The 24,017-nt window shown below is 35.4% G+C and overlaps 2 protein-coding genes across 6 annotated transcripts in view; both read left to right on the forward strand.

Moving 5' to 3' along the window:
- Nucleotides 1–4,869: 4,869 nt before the first annotated feature.
- Nucleotides 4,870–10,813, forward strand: rpl38 (ribosomal protein L38). 2 transcript variants are annotated; one of them, XM_087274899.1, is made up of 5 exons: nucleotides 4,870–4,989; nucleotides 5,079–5,104; nucleotides 6,091–6,151; nucleotides 7,764–7,886; nucleotides 10,745–10,813. In XM_087274899.1, exons 2-5 carry the CDS (start codon nucleotides 5,102–5,104, stop codon nucleotides 10,768–10,770), a joined length of 213 nt encoding a protein of 70 aa, XP_087131025.1. In that variant the 5' UTR covers nucleotides 4,870–4,989; nucleotides 5,079–5,101; the 3' UTR covers nucleotides 10,771–10,813. The 2 variants fall into 2 exon arrangements, with proteins under 2 accessions (XP_087131025.1, NP_001002486.1); NM_001002486.2 differs by having other exon boundaries at nucleotides 4,873–4,897.
- A 1,778-nt stretch (nucleotides 10,814–12,591) lies between these two features.
- Nucleotides 12,592–24,017, forward strand: part of ttyh2 (tweety family member 2) — a 131,836-nt gene continuing 120,410 nt past the window's right edge. For 3 of the 4 annotated variants that reach the window (XM_087274900.1, XM_087274902.1, XM_087274901.1), the window contains exon 1: nucleotides 12,592–13,030. In XM_087274900.1, coding sequence (XP_087131026.1) covers nucleotides 12,902–13,030 — 129 coding nt within the window. In that variant the 5' untranslated portion in view covers nucleotides 12,592–12,901. 4 annotated transcript variants of the gene reach the window in all.

Below are 24,017 nucleotides of genomic sequence, written 5' to 3' on the forward strand. Positions count from 1 at the left end.
TTATGTTAAATTACTTAACAAATTAATACTTAATCCCAATTACAAGCCATATGAACAGCAAGCATGGTTATTTTTTCCTCTTTACCTTTGTTAGATCATTTTGATAAATTAATGTGCTTCTCGTTTTTTAATTTTTTTATTATTAAATACCAAACAGCTTCGAATTAGCTTTTTATTAACATAAAGCTTGCTCATAAATCACATAAATCCTTATCAGAAATCCAAATTTCCAGTAACGTTCTGATCTCTTTTCAAAATCTGTGGTAAGAAGCATATTTTGAATGAGAGATTACTTGTTTTTCAGCAATAGGTCTGTAGAAAAGAAGTGTGTGATTTCAGATGTAGCATAAAAACCTCATATTTATTAATTACATTTATTTTTAGCGGTTTAGAAGTAATGTTTGGATTCTAACAGTAGGCCTAATCTAAGATGGACTATTTTAACTGCAAATTTCAAAGACATTTTTTAATAAAGAGGAAAATTTCGCTAAACATTGATAAGTTTGCATCTCAGCACTGATAGTTGATAATAAAACATCTTTTAAAGAACATCCTTGTTCAAGCAAGCATCTAATGCACACAATGAGCCTGAATTCAATTTACTTTTGAGCTAAATGTTAATACAAACACCTATTTCAAAAGCAAAACTGACACTTTTATTCAAATGTCTGCACTAAATAGTTCTCAGTATCTCTTTTGGTCACAATCATGCATATAAACCGTTATAGGGGAGGCCATATATACATTATTATTCATTCATTTTCTTGTCGGCTTAGTTGCTTTATCAATCCGGGGTCGCCACAGCGGAATGAACCACCAACTTATCCGGCAAGTTTTTACTCAACGGATGCCCTTCCAACCGCAACCCATCTCTGGGAAAATTCTAATTATTATTATTATTATTATTATTATTATTATTATTATTATTATTGAAATATTTTATATGGTTTAAATGTATTTTAGGGGTATCAAGCATTTATTGCTGGTCAAATAAAAAAATATAAATTATTATTATTATTATTATTATTAATATTATTATTATTTATTAATATTATTAATATTATTATTATTTAAATATTGTATATGCTTTTACTGTATTTTAGAGGAATCAAGCATTAATTGCTGGTCAAACCCTCCTGTAATTTGCACTCTGGTGGAAAATAATAGCTTTTATCAATCAGGGATATATTAGTCAGAAGCAGTTTACAGAAACCAAAATGTACAGTTTTGAAATGAATCAGAGGCCTAAAGTCAATATTAGGCTACTGAAATAGACACAGTAAATGGTCAGATAGTGCCCTCTTTCCTTTCCTCACATTTCATGCCTCTTTATCTGTTTTGTGAGCCTAATCTGCCATCTAGTGCCACTGCATTAAAGTGAATGCTTAGAATGGAAACATCTAGGCTTATTATGGACTGATATCTTGATATATGCATTATGCCAGAAAGGTTTCCCTCTATATCAACATTGTCAGATTTTAACTTTTAATGCAGAACCTGCAGTGAAGAATCCCACCTTCCTTAACATCTGACTGCAGTCGGACAGGCCCTAATAAATTCCCTGAATGGAAGCAGCAAAAACACTGAGCCAAATGAGCCTAATCAGCATTCAGCTCAGTGGAGGGCAGCGAGCTGGGGGATCTGCCCTGTGCCTTCGACGTGGGCCGAAACGCGGATGAGCCAATGGGACAGTAATTAGAGTGAGGAGGGCAGCGCTGGTGTCTATACCTTTATTAATTAAGTGCAGAGAAGCTGCAGATGTCACTCAAGAATCTGGCAAATGAGGTGAATTAGGCCGGAGAGCCAGATGTGTGAATTATTGATGTGAATGTGAGCGCATGACAGATGCGCAGAAGACGTTTGAACTGAAAGGAAGAAACACCTTTTCCCAGATTAAGATGTAAAATATACTCTTATGCTTGCCTTTATATGCACACAGTATTTATTTACATTCTCATTTGCTGGTGCCATTGGTGAATATGAACAAGGCTCTGAAAATAAATTTGCATTGCTTATTTGTTTATATAAGTGTGGTGGTAGGGGGTAATCACATTATGAAATAAAAGTTTTACTGCAATGTTTCACCCCTACAAAATATCTGTATATCTGTATAAGGAGCTAATAAATTTGACTTCAAAAGGGTTTCGAAAAATTTTTAAACTGCTTTTATTCTAGCCAAAATAAAACAAATAATACTTTCTCCAGAAGGAAAAAAAAATTATCAGACATACTGTGAAAATTAGGTGAAGAAGTGGAGCAGTAGGTAGTGCTGTCGCCTCATAGCAAGAAGGTCGCTGGGTCGCTGGTTCGAGCCTCGGCTCATGTTCTCCCTGCGTTCGCGTGGGTTTTCAAAGACATACGGTACAGGTGAATTGGGTAAGCTAAATTGTCCGTAGTGTATGATTGTGTGTGTGAATGTGTGTGGATGTTTCCCAGAGATGTGTTGTGGCTGGAAGGGCATCCGTTGCGTAAAAACTTGCTGGATAAGTTGGCGGTTCATTCCGCTGTGGCGACCCTGGATTAATAAAGGGACTAAGCCGACAAGAAAATGAAATGAAATGAATACTGTGAAAATTTCCTTGCTCTGTTAAACAGCCTTTGGGAAATATTTAAAAAATAAAAAAATAAAAGTGGGTTTATTAATTCTGATTGCAACTGTATATACTATGTACCTATGGGTTAAGGTTAGGACAACAAAAAGGCCAAATTCTATCATTCATTAGTCACACAATACCTAAAAGAAAAGATAAATATTCTGATGTGTTGCAGAAGATGCTTGAGCTTTTCAATTTTGATTTGCTTTTGTCTTGTTTTTAAATAATTGTTTGTGAGAGAAAAAATGGATGCCTTTACGTAAACAAGACAAACCATTGAAATTGTAGTTTTTATTAATTAGCTTAAATTTCCTATTCATTAGATTTTTTCTCAGTAATTAATTGTGTTTTTATCAGTTTTATCTCATGTTTTATATCATTTTAATCCATTTCAGTTTTTAAGAAGGCCTAAATTGTCTTTTCATCAAGTCAAGTTGAGCTTCGTTGTCATTCCTCTACATGTGTGGACATACAGAGGAATGAAGTGTTGTGTCTTGCAGGACAGCGGTGCTACAAAAATTAATTATAAATACAAACACAACACTGGACATATTAAAAAAATAATTTTAAAAAACTATTCATGACTAACATAAACTATAAGATACTTAACTATACACATAAGACAGACTATTCACATAGCCTACTTACACATGATACTAAACTATGTTGTGCAGGATATTGTGCAAGAGAGGTACTGAAGGTAAATATTGTCCAAAAGAGTTATGTAAGGTTGAAGCAAGTATAGTGCAACATGAGCATGTTACTTTAATATTAAACATAATTTTCCTTATTGAAGGATGGATGAGATTTCAGAGGGGGGTAAATTGACTGAAGTTGAGAACTCTATAACAGCCTATGGGAAGAAGCTATAGTCTAGCCGAGCAGACTCTAATACTTCGAAACCTTCTTCCTGATGGCAGCAGTCACTATGGAAGAGGTGGGGAGAGTCTTTCACAATACCGCTATTTTTGCTGAAGCACCGTGAGAGAAACTTTTTATTAATTTTATCTTTTAAATTAAGTAAAAATTGTTAATATTTTAAATAAATAAGCCATTTTTTTCTTTGTTACAAGCATATTAATAATAACATATCTTCACACTTTTCACTTTAAATGACCCAAAAGATTAACATTAAATGGTATTAAAACATACATACAGATGTGCCAAATATACGTAAAACGCCTGATTTTATAGTTTACAAAGTTAAAATGCAAAGAAATAAACAGTAATTTGATGCCCTGCTACATTTGTTATTTGTAATTTCATACACACAACCACCATTTATATCATTATAAAGATAAATGGACAATATCACACGAGTAGCAGTGCGATATGGCTGTATCTACCTCAGAGGATCCAACGCCATCTCATGGCAATTCGTAATGTTTTGATTTAGTGGCTAATTCGTATGAATTTGTACGATCGTATTCATAAAATTTAGTAAGATTTTCTTATCCCCAATGAAGATTGTTGCCACACCTCCTTTTTATAATCATACATTTTTTGTACGCTGTACCTGTACACTTGTTCAAATAATTAGCCAGTAAACTGACAAAATGTAAGATAGTTACGCTTCCTTGTGAGATCAGGCAAGAGGATCAGCACATAAGTACAGAAAAAAATGTGTACCTGCACAAGACATTGTTATATCTGAAATGTGTGAGTGTGTGTGTGAGTGAGTTGGAGTGGTGTGTTTTCTGTCTGATGGATGAATGTAGTTTGAATACCCATTCATTTCCTATGGTGGTCACCATAGGTGTAACAAGGTTGATTAAAACACTCATAATTCATTGAAAGAGGTTAACATCACTTATATATTTTCAAGTTCATAGTGTGGAGGATATCAGAAGGCCTTAAGGCAATCAGATGTAAAACACAATATTTATGAGTGTTTTCAGTTGTAAATTGGTCAGATTTGACTCTAATAGGAAGGTTAATGCAAAACAAGGTTGAGGTACTTGGGAGAATGCTGAAACCTATAGCCACAGACGAACAAAAAAGTAGGCTAGATGTCAATGGCTACCCGTTTTCAGCATTCTTAAAAATGATGATTTTATTTTGTGCTAAACACTAGAAAGAGACGAAAAGTGGAGGATGAGAATGACCAAAAAATCCTTTTTGGGCTAAACTGTTCTTTTAAGCATGAATTTAAACACACGATCAAATATCCCTGCTTAACCAGCAGATGTCACTGTGAGATTTGTCCTTCAGGAAAGAAAGTCCCTCTTGAGTATCCGTAGCCGGTTTATATCACGCATCCACGCGGAAGTCCCGCCCCTTTTCCCCCCTCGCTCGCGGGACGTGTAAGTGTTAGCACTTTAGCTCTATCAGTATAATCTGTTTAAATCTGTATCCATCCATCAATAAACCTCTTTTAAACACGCATCATATCGAAGTATATGTATAAAAGTGTGCCTAAACGGAATATTTCGCTGGTGATTTGTCGCAAAGTGTTAATATAAAGTCTGTTTTGTTGCATTGCAGGGTCGAGTCGAAACTGAAACACAATGGTGAGAAATGATTATTATATTCAGCATTATAATGCTAGAAAAAAAGAAACAGTGATGTTTGTATGCGTTTTATTCAATCATGGTAAAATGCTGTTGTAAAGTACTCAAAAATATGGCACTTAGCATCGCACGACGGCAGAAAGTGGCTAATGTAAATGGTGGTGATGGGAAGGTTGGTCACGCTCACGCACGTTAACTTTAACGCTGTTAGAATATTTGAATCAGCAAGTCGTACTGGATGTTTTAAAAGGCTTGTTTTGTTAAAGTCTGATTGTTGTAAACTAGTCATTGTGAGGTTTAACGTTACGCGTTTCTTATTGAAGGATATCTGATTAAGGTTGTTTGAATTCTAATGGGGAACTTTGGCTTTATATGCATTTTTTATAGTTTGTTTTAGATTGGAGTCACTTTTAGTTTGATATTTTATGCCTTTTTATAACGTCAGTAAAGTGTTTTTTTTTTTTTGCCAATTCTAAATGTGGTAATGATGCTAGTAGCTAATGGCTATCGAAGTACAATATTATTCACAGTCAATGAAATAGTGCTAATGTTGTTTTGAAGTCATTCTTAAATGCAGTTTCAGATTGAATATCAATATCTTACTCATTTTTTGTTTGCTGTTTGTTCAAACTACATATTTAAAATGAGCAAAACAGCACTATTCTTAAGTTGTTGTTTTTTACAACTTAATTATTTATTGCTCATTTATCTTAAATTTGTAAAAACAATCAAGTTCAATTGATTTGTGTTTGGACAACATGAAGGTATAATGTGAAACTCAGAATTGTTTTACAGTGAAAGTAGTGTGGTAAACAATGTAGTGACTGCCTAAAGTTGTCATTGTGTGCATAAAACTATGTTGTATAAAGTAAGCTATTATAAATGATGCTTTACTATGTTATTGAATGCCAAAGTCTGAATATGTGAATTTAAAACTAACTTTACCTCAATTGAATCTCTCACAAATGTGTTTTTTGTCTTAACAGCCACGTAAAATCGAAGAAATCAAAGATTTCCTGCTTACAGCAAGGAGGAAGGATGCCAAGTGTAAGTTGTGGTTTTAACATGCTAGTTTATTTTCTTTTTTTAGTGTGGTGGAGTTTTTTGTTCAATGGTTTTGCATGGGTTGTTTTGATGGCTGTTTATTAAGTAACCTGTGTGGGGAAAAAGCTTATCTTAACCCTGAAGTGCTGCACTTTTTCTATGTCTGTTTTAATGACCATATCTCTACCGATGTTGAAATTAGCTGACAAATTGCCATGAGTTCTGAAATATCCTGCAAGAATCATTTTTCATGTGACTATAAAGTCAAGCTAATGCATTGATCGGTTGGTGTTTTTAAGAAGTTTGCAAGTTGTCCAAACACTTTGGGTTTGTCCTGTGCCCACTGTGCATTTACACACTTGCTAGAGCAATGATGGACCTAGTGCTGAGTTTCGCATCTCTCAGAATCTTCAGTTCCACCGGTTCACTAACACCATTTACTGATCCCTTTTTTTTCCTTTGGTATAACTGCTCTAAGATTTTTAAATATTATTTTTAGTAATGACAGCGTGGCTGAACGTTCTCTTAGTAACTTGAAAACCAGATCACTAAACCACTGAATACTATGCGATTGTAGTCTATTGATTAGAAACTTCTAAGCATATTCTACATCTGCATTTGCTATGGGAAAATGCTTCATAGAAATAATTAGAAATCAGACTCGTTTCAGATAGAGGTAAAGTTGGTATTATAGTTGAATATTCAGACATTCTCCTTAATATAATTTCTAAAAAGTATTCTTTGCAAATTCTAAATAGTGAATAGTGAATGTTGTTTAGAAGTCAAAGTTGTATGCTGATTCCGATCGAATATTCAAAGTGTAGCAGCCCCATGGCATCGAAGGAGGCAGAGAGTTTTCACTGATGCTTGCACTGTGATTTATTTGAACAGTATGAAACACTGCAATGCTTCACTTGTCACCGTGTTGACAAGAACACCGTAAAACTACACAACCCAAAAAAAAAAAACACTGAACAATCACAAGAACGTAAAGCATAATATACACAGACATTCACGATACAAACACAATGCACAATTCAATAAACAACATCAAAGTACCATTAAACAATTAAACAAACAAACATACCTCGTTCCGCTTTGCCATAAAGGGGGAGCTAAATTGTTCTCATTCATTTAGCTGCTGGAGTCTGCTGTTCATATTTATATTTCAGCGTGAGGCAACAAACAACCTGTAACACACCGGCCAATGCTGATTATGAGGTGCTGGATGGGAAGCTGCTAAGCCCAAATTACTGGGCACCTTATAGGCCGTTGCCCTCTAGCGGTGACTCAAGGATAGGGAGGATGGTGGTCATTACACAAAGTAACATGGTAAACAGTACAGAGGCTGCTAAATGAACAAATATGCAAATATAAAACCAACCTCTATTCGTTTTGAGTGCAAAAACAACCGTCCAAACAGCTACTAACTTGTGGTTTTGTCGGTTAGTCCCGAAACATTTGCAATGCATAGGCACTGTAGTACTATTGTGATAATGATCATTTTTACAATAGGTTGTGCAGCCCTAGTTAGTTTGACACTTTTTTTTTTTTCACCTAAAAGAGCAGATTGGTTTGCAAAGCTCATCTAATGTCATGCCTTGCAATCCAACAGCTGTCAAGATCAAGAAGAACAAGGACAATGTGAAGTTCAAGGTGCGCTGCAGCAGATACCTGTACACATTGGTCATCACAGACAAAGAGAAGGCTGAGAAGCTCAAGCAGTCCCTGCCACCAGGTCAGTTTTCAAAAATGCCACATGAAATGTTGATTAGATCATGCATCATGTAAACATGCACCCTGATAGTACATTTAATGTTGATTGCAAGATGGACCTAAATACATAAATGAGCCCTCAATTATTTAATTTTTTTACATTTGTGTCCAGCATTTTGGTTTTTCAGTAATGTGATGGGCATTACTGGAATAATATACCCAACATTTAATATTATCATTTACTAGCTTAACTTTTTTTTTTTTCCCTCTGTTGATCAAAAGATATTTCGATAATGTTGATAACAAGTAGCCACTGGCGTCCATAGTATTTATTTTTCCTATTATGGGTGTCAGTAGTTATCGGTTTTTAACATTATTCAAATTATCTTTTTTCTGTTCCACTAATGTTTAAAGTATTCATTATAGGGGGATTTTGCCCTTTCAGGTTCTGGTTTTGTTTTCCTGCTGTAACATGTTTTGTAGTATGAATTTATAAGATTTTAAAGTGCATAGTAGTTGAACCCAGAGTTTCATTCAAATTATGGATCTCAATTTTAGTTCCTGGAGGGCCGCATCTCTGCACAGTTTTGCTTCAATCCTAATTAAACAGCTGATGCAACTAATCAAAGTGGTTATTTAGATCAGCTGTGTTTGATTACGGTTAAAGCAAAACTGTACAAAGCTGCGGCCCTCCAGGAATTGAGATTGAGACCCATGATCTAGATCAGGTGTGGGCAAACTTGATCCTGGAGGGCCAGTGTCCTGCATAGTTTAGCTCCAACCCTTTTCAAACAGACCCCCCTATAGAGTTCAAGTGATCTTGAAGACACTTAGGCCCCGTTTACACTAGTGCGTTTTAGTTTTAAAACAGCGTTTTAGAATGAAAACGATCCGCATCCACACTCGCGTTTTACCCAGCGTTTCTGAACTGCTCTTCGTCCACACCAAAACGCTGAAAACGCACATCACGTGATCCCACACACACACTTTGGCAAGCGCTGCAGCCTGTCTACCCAGATGAAAGCTCTGCTAGTCGGACTTCTCATCAAGCATCTCCCGCTGGATCTAATCTCACTATATTTATTAAACGTGACATTTCATTCATCTTGTTGTCTTTATCTAACGACATATTCCCTGACTTTGGTCATTGGAATCTATTACTTTTTCTCAGGTAACGTGTTTTGGCTGAGCGCAAAGATAAGTAAATGATTAATGTAACCACATAGCCTATTCTGTATATTGACTGATCGCTTGCCTTTATGTCCTATAATGTATAAACTTATTGTATGTTATACTTTTATAATGGTCATTATCGATTATTAAAACTGATATTCAGCAAAAGAGAGGGTATGTTTCGTATTTTCACTGAAATTGAAAGGAGGCAGTTGTTATCGGCTCTGTTTTGTTATAAATATCCACACAGTGAAGATGACGCTCATATATGCAGCACGACGCCTCAACATGTCTGCTGTCTGTTTAGTTGTTAATATTAAAATAAAAATAGGCAGTTCCTTATATCAAGTTTACATTTTATTGTTGAGAAAGTGAAACAACGTAGCCAGGGTAATGTGAATGAAGTTATAAAATACACTATTCCCTGTGAAGATTGACGCGTGTCCTCGGTATGTTTTCCATATCAAACTGAGAAGAAGAGATGCAGCCTTGATCAAACTTGCGAAGTCTGAACTTACACGGAGAAGATTCAGGACTGAACTGTGTGTTAGGCTACTTAATATTGAGGAAAAGCCCCAATCAGAGAGGCGAATGTCTGCAGCCCCGCCTCCGTTTTCAGATGTCTCCGTCTTTCCCCATCCACACTGAGACGGAGCAGCAGCGTTTCAGAATGAAAACAACCTCTCCAGCGTTTTCAAAACGCTCCGTTTTCGGCGCTCGAGAACTCCGGCGTAGTGTGGACGGATGGCGTAACCGTAGCAAAACTTATGCGTTTTCAAACTAAAACGAATTAGTGTAAACGGGGCCTTAGTGTGTTTGACTAGTGTTGGAACAAAACTCTGCAGGGACACCGGCCCTCGAGGATCAAGTTTGCCCATCCCTGATCTAGATAGATTTATGGATTCTCTTGGTCACCAAAAGCTAACATTATTACATTTCAGCATTAAAACATTTTTTCATATACAATTTTCATTGAGTCATACCAGTATGAAATATGCCATTTATAATTTTTTCGCAAATCTTTTAAATAAGTACATTTTCTGTTGAATGTGAAAGATATTTTGAAGAATAGGCAACGCAAGTTTATTTATATAGCACATTTCTTATACAGTGGCAATTCAAAGTGCTTTACATAAACAGAAATGCAGATTACAGTTTTTGGTTAATCATTTCCTTGCTGCATTTTTACTATTTAACTTTCATCAAAACTATGAAAATCAATGGGGACTAGCTGCTTCTTGGTAACTTACTTTTTTTTTTTTTAAATCATGCCTAAGAGAATTTCATACACCTATATGGAACAGCTTTTGTGGATAAATGGCAACTTCAAATTTGTGTTTTTATAAACAAGTTAAATAGTTAAGAAATTTCATTGACATTATTAGGCTTGAGTGGTTTTATTTTTTCCTTTCTTTTGTATTCAGTAATTATAATTCATAATTGCGTCTGGCTGTCTGTAAATTTATGCTAATGCAGTAATTTGTTGGTGTTTTTAAGAAGTTTGCAAGTTGTCCAAACACTTTGGGTTTGTCCTGTGCCCACTGTGCATTTACACACTTGCTAGAGCAATGATGGACCTAGTGCTGAGTTTCGCATCTCTCAGAATCTTCAGTTCCACCGGTTCACTAACACTTACAGCTGTGCCTGGACTAAACTGACATTCTTTGGAGATCAGTCAAAATAACACACATCTTTTTCTGCTTTCAGGTTTGGCTGTGAAGGAGCTGAAGTAGATGTCTCTTGTACAAATGTTGGAATAAAATTGGATAAAATTAAGCCTTGTTGTTTGTGTTTCTATATCTAAGCTTAGTGTCTGATTTATTTTAAGACATTTGTATTATGAAATATTGATGCATTCATTGAATTAATTGGGGTGTTTACTTTTTGTTGAGATTTAAATCTGAAGAATCATGCAGTCCTGAATATTAAAGCACTGCCTGCTAAAATGGATGATTTTTCATCACAAGGAATTACATTTAATAACATGTTGATGTAGATTTATTCATTATTTTTTAACAGGGAATTGGTGTTACGGATTTTCATGAAGGCCAATCTTGATCTAGATTTATCTACTTGGTCTCAAGCAGTAAGGCATATGAACCAAATATTGAATGACTTCTATATTTGCTACACAAACTCTTAAATGGCTTTATAAACAATTTACAATTAAATGGACCTGTTTAGAAAGGTAGTGTTATTGATGGATTGCATTTGTTTATAGTACAAGTGTATTTATAAAGCTCCCATACTGTAAAACTCACTAATTTTGCTGTCTTTAATATATGTTCATTTAACAAATATAGCATCTTATGTTGGTTGAAATGCGACTATATGCAGAGAGTTATTTTACTTAATGGGTGCCTTCTAATAAATGGTTGATTTAAACCAGTGGTGTCCAAACTTGGTCCTAGAGGGCCGGTGTCCTGGATAGTTTAGCTTTAACCCATATCAAACACACCTGAACCAGCTAATCAAGCTTATTAGATATACTAGAAACTTCGTGGCAAGTGTGTTGGAGCTAAACTTTGCAACATACCAGTCCTCCAGGATAGTGTTTGAACAACCCCTGATTTAAACCAGGGGTCACCAATCTCGGTCCAGGAGGGCCGGTGTTCCTGCAGGGTTTAGCTCTAACTTGCCTCAACACACCTGCCTGGGTGTTTCAAGTATACCTAGTAAGACCTTGATTAGCTTGTTCAGGTGTGTTTAATTAGGGTTGGAGCTAAAATCTGCAGGACACTGGCCCTCCAGGAACAAGTTTGGTGACCCCTGCTTTAAACAATGCAACTAAATGGCTTTATCTTAAACCAGGGGTGTCCAAATTCGGTCCTGGAGCTCCCGTTTCCTGGAGAGTTTATCTCCAACTTCAACACACCTGCCGGAAGGTTTCTAGTATATCTAGTAAGAGATCGATTAGCTGGTTCAGGTGATTAGGGTTAGAGCTAAACACTCCAGGACACCGGCTCTCCATGACCGAGTTTGGAGACCCCTGCCTCAAACTGATATTTAAAATGCATATTCCTGTGTCTGGTGTTTATTCAAATTTAAACACGTATGCAGTTTGTGTATAACTATTAAACGATTAACATTTATAAGGCTTCCTAGAAAACTTAAAACCAGTTGATGCCTGTATTATTGAGTAATGCAAACTCTAAAATCTTAAACGGTAAATTAAGTGATAAGTAAAAAGAGAAAGAAATTGTTTTAAATAACAGTAGTGTTAAAGGCTTTAGTTTTCAGATTTATAAAGTATAAATGTGAAACTACCCCTTTACACGTGCTTTTAAATTGTATGTATTTCTGCCGTCTGCAAGACAAGAGTTACCCGATAGATGGCAATATTGCGTCAGATATTTTCACACGTACTACCAAACGTAGCGTAGTTTTATAGTTCGAACATGTAGTAAACTTTAACTCTTTTTCTACCTAATCTTATTTGTAATATACCACTATAAGCGATACATACAAAAAAGTTTAAAAAAAAAAAAGAAAGAAAATTTGTCCCGTCCTCATTCTCCTCTCAGGCGCGTCCCCGAGTCCCCATCCGTGCGCTCATTCAGGCTCGCTCTCGCCTGAGTACAACGCGCGCAGGAATGGCTGCGGCACGAGACTTGGATTTAATGCAATAATTCAACATTTCCAGTCAATTTCCATGGACTGCAAATTGGAGGAAGTATTCAGAGATCTTCTTAAGTCCCTTTGAGCACTTTAGTTTCAATACTCAACTATCTTGAATGTCCAAACCCATGGCTTTTGTTTGAGAAGACAAGACACAGGAGAGTAAACGGCAAAGAAACACCCAAATTGTCGGAGCGTCTCTATCTGGGAAAGTGATTTTGTTTTAATCTGCTCGGCCGCTGAAGGATGTCGTCTGCCCGGGTCGATTATATCGCTCCTTGGTGGACTTACTGGCTGCATCAGTTTCCTCATGTGAATCTACGGTTTCAGCCGCTGGATCACACATTTAAACCGCAGGAGGAGAACTATCAGCAGGTCAGACCTTCTGCTTTTACTGTCATGCTGAGGTTTATGCTTCAAACATGGGCTTCATACATTGTCATTGAATGTCTCTTTGGCACATCTGAGTTGTATGATAATATTACAAAAATATTACATATGTACATTTATATTAAGAAGTCTTCAGAGAGTGTTTTCATTGTGTTTGACCTCTCAGTTGCCCCTCATAAAATGGTAAGGGGATGTACATTGTCTTAATATGAAGAGATAGACTCTTGTCTGGCTGTTAGGATTTGTTTATTTATATATTTCCCAAAACGTGTTAATGACTGTGTTTTAATTGACGTTAAGTCTAGCTCAAACAAATGCTCTTGTAAAAGATCTGTGTCTGTGTGAGGTACTTCTGTGATTCACCACACGACCTGAGTTTCAGTGATGGCTGTAATTTGTTTAAGGTCAGGGAACAATAGCCTATAGATATTTACCGTTCTATTATTCTCATTATTATTCTTATACATATTATTATTATTATTATTATTATTATTATTATTGCATTTATAATTTTGTTTATGGATTTTATTAAAAGTAATTAATTTATTAAAGTTTTAAAATCACAAGTGATTGTCTGTATGTGGTTTTGGTTGTAAGGCTAATGGAAACAAATAATAAAAAAAAAAACAATTCCTGGCGGAAAATTATTATTTTGAACAATTTCTTAACAGTACAATTTTCAACAGTTAAACTTACAGGCATCACAGTATAAACACAGTGGAGATTTGCTTCATGCTACAGTATGTATTTTTATTCTTATGTTATGTTTGGAACTCAAAGTCCCTTTAAATAGCTAAAAATGTAACCCAGGTGGTCATGTTTTAAAGAAAAGATTTTAAGTAGGCCTGCTTCTTGATAGTTTTTGGACAACTTTAATTATAGCAAATGACAACAACACACCCAAAAAAAAAAAAAAAAAAGGTCTTTTTTTTTTTTTTTTTTTTTTTTTTAAATCTCCCAGTTCAAGCTCATACATGGAATCAACTAAAATTGCTGCTTTATGCATTTCAGGCGAATAGTAAAGCATCAATACACACTAGTACATACTGTATGTATGCGTATTCTTCTATAAACACTGTATCAGACTCAATACAAGACAAGCCTGCAGTGCAAAAGCCACTAAAATGCTGCTGTAATGATGTAAATAGGCCCAAATGCATAAACAAATGTTTTCAGTTTTTGATGAAAATGGTGTTTGGCAAACACTTAGAGGCCATTTATGCAGTGTAAACGTGAAGTGAAATGCTCAGTTTTGCATACATCAATCCAAACTGAAGTAATGTTATTGTCCTGAATAACACCCTTTTGAAAAATGCACAGTCTGCTTTATTATTAAACATGGTTAAATGTTTGCTTGCTAGATTTTAAATATATTTAAATATAATGATTTATTTGATGTCCTATTAAGGATTCCATCCTAATGTGAAGCAAGTCTTTTTAAAGTAAAAAAATAATTTTGAACATCCAAATGAAAATTATGTGTGTTTCAATACAAGTACGCAAAGTTTGGACTTGCCAAGTTCAGACTTGGAAGAACGAACTTCCGAGGACACCAGGACACAAGTGGGATGGGTATTTTATATTTTTATTTACCTCACCATGGATTCATCGTTTTACTGCACATTGACAATAAAATTATTTAGTTGTATAAAGCACAGCCTTATAATTAATTGTATAAATCAATATGTTTGAATTAAGAAAAAAATAAATAAATCACCATACATGTGAAGTACAAGTTGCTATTTTACACAGACTCGTGTCTTTGATTATTTAATTTAAAATGCTACAATGCACACATTATACAAAAATGAAGTACAGGATGTAGCAAAAGGAAATAAAAATAACATTAAGCAATTTGGTAAACAAAGACAAACAGCGTACAATACGGTTGCATAATTAAAATGTAAAGCGAAACAAAATAACACTGCCAAAATAATACACCTAAAAACAAATAGTAGATTTAAATGACTATTATATCCATTAGATATGTTCAAGATGGGTTAAATATGATGTTTTAACTACATTAAAGAGATGAGATCCAGCGGTACATTTGAGATAGTCTGGCTGATTAAAGCTGCTCTTGATAGGGAAGGTGATGAGGAAGCTCCTGCTGACAGGCTGGGGGTCAGAGTCTGGATAAGCTGAGGCACGTCATCATCTTTGTGAATAAACTGCCGATTCGAGTTTAAAACAATCACATTCTCGCCTGAAAAACTCATAACTTTAATTTGAAACACAGCAAAGGATTTTTTTAGCTTTTGCTGGTCGGGCTGCAATGCATTCTGGGATACCTGTGCTTCGCTAGTTTGCACAAGTCACCTGTCGATGCATCCTTGACAAAAGGGCGGAGCAAGTACACATCTTAGAATTTTATCTGTTTTTGCCAAGAACTTTGAATTGGAACAGTACATCAGCGACAGTTGATGATGTTTCACGAGGACACAAGAACGCACGTACAGACAAGAATGTATATTGAGAAACAGCCTAGTAGGTGTGTTTCCATCAAGTTGTAAGAGCAGCTGATTATAGTATTGGTAACCTAATAACCAATGACAAAGACTTTAGAATACACAAGACCTGTCACTCATCTTTTTGAATGGGGAAAAGTGTAACTGTCAATATGGTGAATAAAGCCCCGCCTACTAGTACAGGAGCCAATCATGGATCGCTATATGGTGAAAAAAGCCCGCCTTCTACTACAGGAGGCAATCATCGTTGTCTATAGACTGACGGGGAACTCTGGGGAAGGGGCTCGGACCAGTCGTGAGTTTCAGCAGATTTTGTGTGTGACATTTAGAAATAAAAACTAAAGGGATAGTTGTTGTTTAATCTTATTGGTGATTCCTTAATATTGACCTTATTCTAAAATGCGGAAGTGCGCCTGTTTTCGCGATTGTCTTAGAACTTCCGATTCAGTCGCCTATGGTAGAAATGACTAGGAATAATAAACGGCAGAAAACGGTCAAACTACTTGCTCAACAAACAAATGTTTGCATGACTACACAGACCAAGTAGCATAATATAATAAGGAAGTATTAAATTGCAACATCAAGCAGTGTAACGAGCAGTTGTTAACATCAAAAAATGAATGGAAGTGAATGTGACCGGAAGTCGCGAGACAAAAAGATTCAAATGGCAGCGCCCGCTCGTCTGCGGAGAATAAGGTGAATAAAAATCAATCGTAATCTTGGCAGGCAATTTTGGAGAATTTGATGTTTCCTCGTTCAAACAGAATGCCCGAGCATACTGCCCGAGAGGCGTTTCAAAGATGGCCGCTGAGTGAAATTACTTGCCTTAAAGCTGGGGTGTCCATACTCGGTTCTGGAGGGCTGGTGTCCTGCGGATTTTAGCTCCAACTTGCCTCAACAAACCTGCACGGATGTTTTTAGAAAGCCTAGTAAGAGCTTGAATAGCTAGCCCAGGTGTGTCTGATTGGGGTTGGAACTCAACTTTGCAGGACGCCGGCCCTCCAGGACCAATTTTGGGCATCCCTGCCTTAAAGGGCCTTTGCCAATAGTAAAGGCAAGCATAATGGAGACAGCTAAGAATGACTAAACTTGAAAAGTTGCTGTTGTCTTTGTCGATATGGCCACTATCCTCTTATTCTGATTCTCTCATTCTCAAATTAAGGAACTTTGAACCTGAAAATAGACTCTAGCTAGTTAACTAGGTAACATCTTTGCATAGTACCCTAGCTAGTTAACTAAGTAACATTGCTGCGTATTGATTGCCATAGTCCGTCTTGTTTTGTGTTGCAGAGAAAAAAGATACTAAAAGCTGAAAATCACAGTCACAGATCTCATTTTGAAACAATTCTTTGACTCAAGTCTCGAAGACACCCATTTTCCACTCACTACGTTTCTGCACATGTCTTACTTTGTGTTGGTGATGGTGTGTGTTTCTGCTGGCCAGTATCAGCATCCAGTTGATCAGAGATGGAGTGAGGGGGGGGATCGTGAGAGAGGATGGACGGGCACGGTGCTCATTTCTGTAGCTGTCTGTTTCTATTAAGGCAGATGGTGTAAATGGAAGCAGAGCGAGACCAGATGCTGTGGTGTGAGATCAGGAGCTCACGCTGGGTCTTCCGCCGTCTCCAAATCAACACTGAGGCATTTTCCGATGGCCCGAGGGATCCTCCTTCATAACCCATTTTCCCCCCAGTTTGTGAATCTAAATGCTCTGTTCCCGCTGACACTGCTCTTTGAATCCTAATATAGCTTTTCAGCAGAACAGGAAACTGCCGGGATCTTTTTCCTCTGTGGGGTTTTTATAAATGCTCGGGGAGTTTGTGCATATGAGCTCTGCAAATCTTAGAGACTGTTGTTATTGTGGTTTTTATATCAAATTGGGGATGTTTGTTATGAGCACTTTAGGTGAGATGTGTTTTCTGTGGTGATTTTTGCGGTGTTTGTTCATTTCAGCAGTTCTTGCCGACACTAAATGTGCCAAATAATTACAAGAGAGTTTAATTTAATTAGGATTAAAAAATCAGTTTGGATTCATTTCTTGCTCTGAATTTGTTAAATTGCATAGTTTGCATTTAGGTCACAAGAACGTTCCCGTTGGTCACAGTTAATGCACTAATAACAGCTGTGTGTTTTTTAATATTAGTATGTTATTTTAACAATTAATTAAGTTATCAGGATTTTCCAGATAATGTTTGTTTATTGTTTGCTTGCTTATCACTTTTAGTTTCTTTTTTTTTATTTGTTTTATTTCACATTTAAGTGTCAAAAAATATAGCAAATCATTATAGAAAATATTGGTCATTCGTTTGTTTGTTTGTTCTTTTGTTTGTTGGTTTGTTGAATTGTTTGTATGTTTCTTGGTTGCTTTGTTTGTTGGTTGGTGTGTTTGTTAGTTTGGTTTGTTTGTTTGTTTATTCGTTTGTTGATTCGTTCGTTTGCCGGCTGGTATGTTGGTTCGTTGGTTGGTTGTTTCATTGCTCTGTATTTTTGTTGGTTTGTTTAATTGTTTGTTTGTATGTTTCTTGGTTGCTTTGTTTGTTGGTTTGTTAGTTCATTTGTTTGTTGATTCATTCCTTGGTTTGTTCGCTGGCTGGTTTGTTGGTTGGTTGGTTTGTTCGTTGCTTCGTTCATTCATTTGTTTGTTTGTTCATTTGTTTGTTTGTTTGTTAATTCGCTCGTTCGAACTAGCGGTCATTCATTCATTCATTTATTTATATATTTATTTATTTGCCTGCTTATTTATCAGTTCCCCAAAATAATTATTTAATTATTAAAGTAAGTAATTAATTAATTCATTAAAAATATTTCTGCTCTATGTTTACACCAAGAAGCATGTCCAGATGGAATCTGCAGATGATTTTTGTCTGTCTTCTGTGCTGTTTTGGAAGGAAATCTGTGGAATAATTACAAACAAATATCCAATATAACAATAAACAGATTCTTTTTTTTTTCTTAGAATTTTGCGGATCTAGATAGATCCCTATACTGCATGTCAGTACAGCAACCGAATAAACGCACAAAAGAAGCAATCCTCAAGTTATGCCTGAGTGGATATCACCGTGTTTGTGCATTAAATAGGTCACAGGTCATCTGTCCATATGATTCTCTTATTTCCTGCGGGGATGAATTGCTAACAGCTGTTTTTGTTTTTTTTTCCATCCCAGACTGAGGATGCATCTGTTTGGTTCACACCATAAAGGGCTATTTGTGCCCCTTTATGTAAAATCAGCTGTAGACATTTGCTAGCTGTTTTTTTTTTGTTTTTTTTTTTGTGCATAAACCTACTGTGATCTATAAAAATGTGAATCAATTTTTTAATAAGGTTTTATTTTTACTTTCTTTGGATTTTTAATGTGTTGCCATGAGGTTGCAAAGGCGTTCTTGGTTGTCATTAGTAGGGCTGAACAATATATAATTTTAGCATCGATATCTCAGTGTGTATATGCAATAGTCACATCTTCAGTAATTTTAACTGCAATTTTTTATTTATTTTAGACGTATACTTTTGACTAAAATTCCTTTTAATTTTAGTCATTCTTCTGAATCATTTTAGTTTTAGTTGACCAAATCTACTCTAGTTTAATACTACTGGTTTATCTACCAGTTTAATATAAGTGTAATTTAGTTAAAATAATGTATACATTTATTTATACAAAATATTCTAACTGAAAAAGCAGCATTGTGCAATTTTTTAGCAAACTCAATGTGGTAGTCTTTTTAAACAGTTTGTTGAACAGTTTCAAGCCATTAAATCTTTAAAAAGGCTTAAAATAGTTAAAGTCCGCTTTGCAATGGCAGTGTACCAAGCCTTACTTATGTAGTTGGTGTTACAGTAGTTGTTGCTCAGCTATTGCACTGATTAATTAAGTAATGACGCTTGACTGGCAAATAATAAAATGTTACATAGAATACATCCCTCAATCACATTCTCATCTTGTTTTAATTAGTCAATGAAAATATCAGTATATTTTTATTATAGTTGTCGTCATCATCGCTTAACTTTAGTTTTCGTATAGTTTTTGTTAGTAGAAACTTGTTCATGACGAAAATTATGATGGACATTTTTTTTGTCAATGAAATTAACATTGCACATTCCAGGATTATAATATTTATTAAAGATTAAATAATAACAATATTAATATTTTATGATGACCATGTTCTTTTACATTAATTTCTGTACTTGTGTTAGACTCTCCAGAATTCTACAAAGCACTGTTTATTTATTTATTTTTGCTTGTAAATGCATTGCATAGAAAAAGACTTGATCATCATCCCAGTTGGTCTAAATGAATTGAATATTTCCAAATAGAGCTATTATATTCATCTGGTGAAATCTTATTTATATCGCAATGGATATTGTGGTGTTGGATTTATCTGATATTGTGCAACTCTAGTTATTAGTTTGTTTTCTAGCTGTTATTTTAAAAGATGCTTAATTTGAGGTATCATTTAAGGTCAAGCTCATATTGCTAACTCTAAGCATGGTAATAGTGCTTTATTAATATTACACTACTAAAATGATGAGAGAGAATGCAGAGAGGATAGAGGAGATCTGTGTTTTTAGTGACCTCTATGAGCCATAGTGCAGTTCCCCGTCATCTGACATCTGACTCATCTGACCCTCAGGTGATTTAGCCGACTTCTCTTATAACGTGCTGGTTAGAACATAGATACAATACAAAAAATAAAAAGAAGAACATCCAGTGACTATCACAGGCTGCGTTTCTTTCAACTTGGAAATTCCAACTTCCTAATTGGAAAAGAACACTAGAACGACACTTTTTTTTTTTGCAATAGTGTTCTTCCAACTGCGGTTGGCTGTTTAGTGCTCAAGTGGACAGAATGATTGTTTAAAACTTTCCATTTTTACGCTTCTGGGATTTAAAAAAAAAAAAAAAAAAGATTTCAGATAGGACAGGGGATTTTATTTTAACATCAACAAATATTCCACAGTTCAGCTTTAAGATTAAGAAATATTTTCTCTGATGTTGAAATTGAGTGCGAGTCAAAATGTCCTGTGATTTAATTATCACTTTTATTTTTGTAAATTAATGAGTAATTATTTTTTTAAATATTCTAATTTGTTGATGTTATTCATTTAAGATGCTGCACATTTTATACCTGTGTGCAATGCAAAATTAACTGCAGAGCTTTCAATCTTCTAGAAATCATTTGATTAGATTTAAACCTGTAATATTGGGCAAATCATCAATATTGTTGGCTCTGTTTCCACTGTACTTTGCTTGAATTCTAACTTCAAGTTATCCCATTTGGTTAAAGGACAATGTAAGATTTGTCATTTGTTCATTAAAAACAATAATCACAATAAGGAAAGCTCTTAATTGGCCTTTTATCTAACTGTTTTGATGTTTGTGTAATATAACTTAAGGCTCGACTATAGTGTATTTTGTTTGATGAAAGTTTTTATTGTCTGTTTTTAGGGTCTATTTTATTACTTTCAACTTAAAAGGCGGTACATGTTAGAATAAGGATAAGAGAAAAATGGTTTTCTTTCAGGCTTGGTTGTTTTAGCAGCAGACTTGTATAATATATTAAATATTTGCTGCAGCTGATTCATGGGTGGCCCAGGTTTTTCTCAGGGAAGAAAACTGAAATCCTAAAATGGATGTGAAAGCTGTGTGGTAAACCACATTGACCTAAATCGGGCCAATAAGATATATCAGAGATCCACAGTTTGTTTTTGAGAAGTGCAGGATAAAAATATTTAGATTCTGTTTGACATGTGGCTATAAGTCAAGAGCTTGTTGGATTTCTTGCAATACAAACAAGCAGTCTAACTAATGAAGTGACATCTTGTATCCTTACACATAGCAAGAGCATATTTCCAGTATTTAGTCTGATGATGGTGGTGTGGCCAGACTGAGACAAAAGATGATTGCCAGCTTGTCAAATGTGGGTCAGGAATGTTGGTATACAATGACTCTGTGTACACCATTACTGTAAATATAATGCTTTGCAAGCTCTTTTATAGTCATCATTAGGGCTGCAACAACGAATCGAATAAATCAATTAAAATTGATTTAACAAAAGCGGTGGCAACAAATTTCATTATCGATTCATCATGTCGCACGACGCAGAGACGTTTGATTATAATTTTTTTTTTTAGTTGAGCGTAGAGCACAGTAAACGCACTCTGCCTCTCTCGTGCACTGATGCCAGCAGAGTTTGGCGTCTCATAGACAGGACGGAGCAAAAAAATGGGTGAAGGTAACATTAGAGGTGTGGGAACATTTCTCACTAAATAAACAAAAAAAGTGTGTTAACAGCCAAATATGCAAAAGTGTAATGGTAGCACCTCGGCAATGATCCAGCGCCTGAAACACAAACATGTTGGAGTCTTTGATGAGGAGGAAGGGAGTAAAAGCAGGGTAAATCACTACAGAATACTACTTTTGTTCAATTTTGAAGTAAGGAACGTAATGTCCCGGGTGCTGGTGTTTACTTGTTATCCAGCTTGACTAGCATGATGTGAAAAATTTAATCTGAGCTTTGGTACATTGGCTGGCGCTGAGCCAGAGAAATATGTCTCATATTATGCAGTGTTTTCAACCACCCAATGCTTATTTTTTGTTTTAGAAATGTAAGTACACACAATTACTATAAAACAATACATTTAGAATTATGTAAAGCACAAGAAAGTTTATGGAAGTCTAACAATCTATTCAAGTATAATTTGCCGATGTGTATTATTCATGTCAACATACATCTCTTCTTGGGAAAAATGACCAGAAGATTGTAATTACTTTATTAGTCAATTTAAGTATTTGTTTTCATTAGTTAGTGCTTTGAAGTATGTTTTGTAAAGCAATTATATTCCAAAAATTAATTATTTAGTCTCATGTCAGGTCTTTTTTTTTTTTTTTTTTGTAAGGAGTTGTATATTTTAACATATTTACAGTTGAATATGAACATTGTATTGATCTATTGACATGTAATTTTCAAATAGAACTCGGGTTAATTTATTTGAATAAATGTATTATATTGATTCGGTATAAATACGTTTTTTAATAGTTTATGTGATTAAAAAGACATAAAAACATAGTTGATTAAATATTTAATACTAATTTACTTTTTCAATATTGTCACGGTTGGCTCACAAACAAATGCACAGATCTCAAGAATTATCAAAAACTTGTATTTATTTACAAAAATCACTCGCAACAGGCACTGGAACATGAAAATGCAGGCAGGACAAGGAGATGGTGACAATACAATACCAAACCAAGAAATAAACAGAACTCAAGATTCTGTTTTTTTTTTTTTTTTTTTTTTTTAATAATCCTGAATGATTGTAGCATGTCAGACTGCACAAACATGGCTTCCATGTTACACTGCATAACCTCAACTGTCATAAAGTCAGACTGAACGACAATGAAGATGCGCCAAACATGAAAGAAAATGCCCTGGAGTTTAACGTCATCCACCCTTGACACTTTTACTATGCCCTATTCTGAAATGATTCCTCCCAGCAAATGTAAACAATCTTCATTTTGCACACGGTGTCTCTAATAAAACCAGGAAGAAAAAAACTGTTTTGACATTTTCCTGCGGTCATTTGAATTGTCGCATGAATCGCGTCAACATATTCGAAGCTCTTATTGGTTCTTGGATTGACGCTCATCGCAGCTGTTGTCACACTGCAGGAGAGTGTCTGAAATCTTCTTACACTGCCAGAACTTAATCGGAGGAAAAATCTGATCACAATAGGCACTAAGCGGCTGTCAGTGAACATGTCAAACCAACGATCAAAGATCACCGATTTTAGCATCTTTTAGGATTTCCCAAATATATCTCAGTTGATAGAATTGTGGCTGAAATCTAACAGTGTGAGCAATGCCTCAGGGATGCAAATACACAAGTAACGATTAAAAGGATAAAAAACGGGTCGGACACAGGTGGAACTACTAAAACTAACGAATGGCAGGAAAAACGAAACAAATCACATGACGTAAAAAGAAGGCACATGGAACACAGCATATGGGGAATCACATAACACAAATACACAATGACAACATTTAGAACACAAATACACTGACAAATATATTATGTTTAATAAATAGTTTAATATATTACATTACATAATATGTTCAATTGATGTTTCTTATAAGCCATTATTGTCACATGATCCTTCAGAAATCATTTTGTAGACTGATTTAGTTCTTAAAAACATGTATTATTACCCTAACAATAAAATTCAGCCTTTTTTGTGTGTGGAAACGGTGATATTTTCCTTAAAAAACAAAAGAACATATACTGACACCAAACTTTTAAAACAGCAGTGTACACCCAAGGTATGGTACAGTTCCCTTGTCATCATTCTTTCTTCCTCTCTGCGTCTTCTTCCTGATTCTTTATTCACCCAGAGCCCATGACCTGCTGCGCTCCGAGTTAATGATGTCCCAGCTGTGAGGGTGGGGAGGTTCATCCGAGCGCACTGTGCTGGAAAAGCCCCCCGAGGCTTCCCCCAAATCCCTTACTCCCTT

This window comes from Danio rerio, chromosome 12 (genome assembly GCF_052040795.2).
Source record: "Danio rerio strain M-AB ecotype USA chromosome 12, GRCz13ab, whole genome shotgun sequence".
In the NCBI taxonomy this organism is placed as follows: domain Eukaryota; kingdom Metazoa; phylum Chordata; class Actinopteri; order Cypriniformes; family Danionidae; genus Danio; species Danio rerio.

Excerpts from the sequence above, each read along its gene's own strand:
- rpl38 (XM_087274899.1), top strand. Across the intron at positions 6,152-7,763 it reads AAGGAGGAAGGATGCCAAGT|CTGTCAAGATCAAGAAGAAC; the intron begins GTAAGTTGTGGT and ends GCAATCCAACAG. Across the intron at positions 7,887-10,744 it reads CAAGCAGTCCCTGCCACCAG|GTTTGGCTGTGAAGGAGCTG; the intron begins GTCAGTTTTCAA and ends TTCTGCTTTCAG.